This window comes from Amaranthus tricolor, chromosome 11 (genome assembly GCF_026212465.1).
Source record: "Amaranthus tricolor cultivar Red isolate AtriRed21 chromosome 11, ASM2621246v1, whole genome shotgun sequence".
NCBI lineage: Eukaryota > Viridiplantae > Streptophyta > Magnoliopsida > Caryophyllales > Amaranthaceae > Amaranthus > Amaranthus tricolor.
The window spans coordinates 13,517,375-13,520,372 of NC_080057.1; the positions used below are offsets into that span (position 1 = coordinate 13,517,375).

The 2,998-nt window shown below is 39.9% G+C and overlaps 1 protein-coding gene across 1 annotated transcript; it reads right to left on the reverse strand.

Moving 5' to 3' along the window:
* Positions 1 to 1,999: 1,999 nt before the first annotated feature.
* On the reverse strand, positions 2,000 to 2,479 carry LOC130826517 (uncharacterized). Its single transcript, XM_057692100.1, has one exon. It carries the CDS (start codon positions 2,477 to 2,479, stop codon positions 2,000 to 2,002), a length of 480 nt encoding a protein of 159 aa, XP_057548083.1.
* Between the last annotated feature and the right edge of the window lie 519 nt (positions 2,480 to 2,998).

Genomic DNA, 2,998 nt, shown 5'->3' on the forward strand with positions numbered 1-2,998 from the left:
TGAGTCTTGGCTTCTTCTTTCTTGTCCAAAGATGCCATTCTTTGAATTCCCACGCTCATACACACACCAGGTTAGTCATTCCAATGCTCGCAAGATGGGCTGCCAGGCAGATCGGTGTCTTTACTTTTTTGTTGCTTGCTGATTTGGGAACAACCTTCTGTTTTGGTTATTGGCTGTTGGTAGACTTTCCTTTGTTCCCCCTTGGTCTTGCCATACTTGCATGTAGATGTTCAATCCATCTTGAAGATGATCTTCCTTATTCTTCAAGCAAAAGTCAGCAAGTTCAGTGGACTCAGTAAGCGTACTGAAACAATTATGCTCTACATGTTTGGACTTGTATTGTAGATTGTCCATAATTGTTGCATTCCCTCCTTCTTTAAGGAGAATTTCCCTCAATTCTGAATTGTCTTCATGCCTTCTCGAGTCATTAATTTTGAAGGCCTTTGAGATCTCATAGTGAACCAGGAGGTTTAGATGTATCCAAGTCACGGTTCCTTCCTGCAGTTCCCTTTGCTGGATGTTCCCTTCTACTCTGGTACTGCATTGTTCCCTTACTTTGTTGTAAGTCATGCTTACTGCTCTCTGTTGTTGTAGGGTTCCTACAGCTTGTTGAACACCTGTATGGTACCTAAAACCAAAAGGAATATCAATAATTGTGTCTTCCATGAAATAAAAGAGATTCATTTCACAGTATATAGACGAGTTTTTAGATGCATTTTGTTTATTTCAACATCATCCGCAGACATGGTGTTAAGCAACTCAGAATCTAATGCTTCGTCCCCTAATGATCTCAAGGTTTTGGATTGTTGTTGGACTTGGTTCTCACTAATCTCTTTAGTGAATAAATGCATAGACTCTATTCCCCCGTAACAGTCACTCTTGTTCAGCTCATAGTTTGTTTTCTTCTGTTTTGTAGGAGCAACAATGGTTTTACATGGAGGTAGGGGTATAAGATCTTTTAGTTTCCCTTCATGTTTGATGGTATAGATGTTGGTAAACCCATCATGTAAAGAGTGCCTATCGTGCTGCCATGTTCTTCCTAACAGTATATGACATGCATTCATGTTCACGACATCACACAACATCTCATCATTGTAGGATCCTATAGAGAAGCTAACTAAACACTGCTTCCTTACAAAGCCCTCAGCCTTGCTATCTAACCATTGTAGTTTGTATGGGTTCGGGTGATTACTAGTATTCATGTTCAGATCCTGTACTAACTGAAGGCTCACACAGTTGGTCTCGCTTCCCCCATCAATTATAAGGTCGCACACTCTATCCTTCACCCTACACTTGGTCTGAACACGCTTTGTCTTTGGTCAGTGTGTTTTCCTTTTGGTGTGGCATGGAAATTTCTTTTTACAAGCAAGTGGTAGCTTCCTTCCTCAGGGTATACTAACTCTCTGTTCTCACCTTCTGACTCACTTCCCTCAGTGTCACTTGGTTCAGTTCTTTGCAAAGTGCCCAGGCTGGTCAATATGTAGGAACCTTCGTGTTCATCTGCTGGTGTGGGTGGTAATATGACCTTCTCCTCCCCATCCTTGGCTACTAGCATAGCCCTATGTCCTCTCTCTCTACTGTGAATCTCAGTCCACTCAATGTTGGTGAATGCTCGTGCATTAGGACACTCATTTCTGTAGTGTCCATGGCCATGACACTTGAAACACATCACATCCTTCATGGGTACGTTGGTTTTGTCCTTGGTTCTGTTGGTTATTGCAGGCTGTGATATTCTACTATTTATGCTGGTTCCTACTCCAACATTTGCTGTAATACCTACTGTGTTAGGCTTAGGGAAAGTAGACTCAAGGGGCTGTGCACAGGTGTTCCTTTTCTTGGAGTATTTTTCATAGGTGAGGGCACTATCACAAGCTGTGTCAAGGGTCAAATGCTGCATCACCTCAAGTTTTTCCCTCAAATCCTCCCTCAGGCCTCCTATGAACTTACCTATTTTCATCTCCTCTGGTTCATTAACATCACAAAGGACAGACAACCTTTCTCACTCTTGAATGTAATCAGCTACTGTTTTATTTCCTTGCCTCAGATTACTCCATTTCACAAACAGATGCTGCCTATACGAGGAGGGTACATACTTCTTCCGGAGGTGTTTCTTCAACTTAGCCCATGTGTTTATCCTCTCCCTGTTCTCCCTCCTTCTTTGCTTCTGAATTCCCTCGAGCCATATGGCAGCTAGCTTTGTTAATTTGATTTTGGCTAACTTGTACTGCTGTTCCTCAGAGGTTTCTTTGAATTCAAAGTATCTCTCCAATCCAGCCTCCCATTCCAAGTAATCTTCAGGGTTATGTGTTATTCCCCCAAAATCAGAAACATCTAGCCTAAGTTTCTTATCCTCTGGGTTTCTTTCGCGATTGGGTGCAGGTACTACCCCTTCTCGTTGGTTCATCTCAATTCTACCCACTGCCTGTGCGAGTTGTTGGATGGTAAGAGCCATCTCAGCAAACCTTTCATCCATATTCATGATATTCTCAGTACCAAATGCAAGCAATTCTTTTGACAGTAAATTTTCAGAAACAAAGACAAACGCACAAATGCAAAACCCTAATTATTCAGAAAAAATTTCGTAAATCAGATTGTTATGATCAATTTTTGAAAGAAAAACGTAATACTCAATGATTCACAACAAATTCTTTCCAATTCCTATCAGATATTACATTAACAACAATCAGAAAATCGAATTCAAGAATCAAAAATCGCATACGTCAGTTTTCGCAGCGAAGACTATTGTTCGAATGTTTAAAATGCAATTGTCATCTAATTTCAATGAGTATGCATTCGGGACATTCAAGAATTGAATTCAAATGGATTAGTCGACAAAATTTGATATGTATAATGACTCATAAAAGATTTTTCAGAAATCAAAGTGATGCACATTCATTCATGCGAAAAACAGAATTTCAGAAATATTCATCCCACATTTAAATTCATATAATGATAAGATATAAACCGTATTATTTAATCACAAATGAATAATTAACAA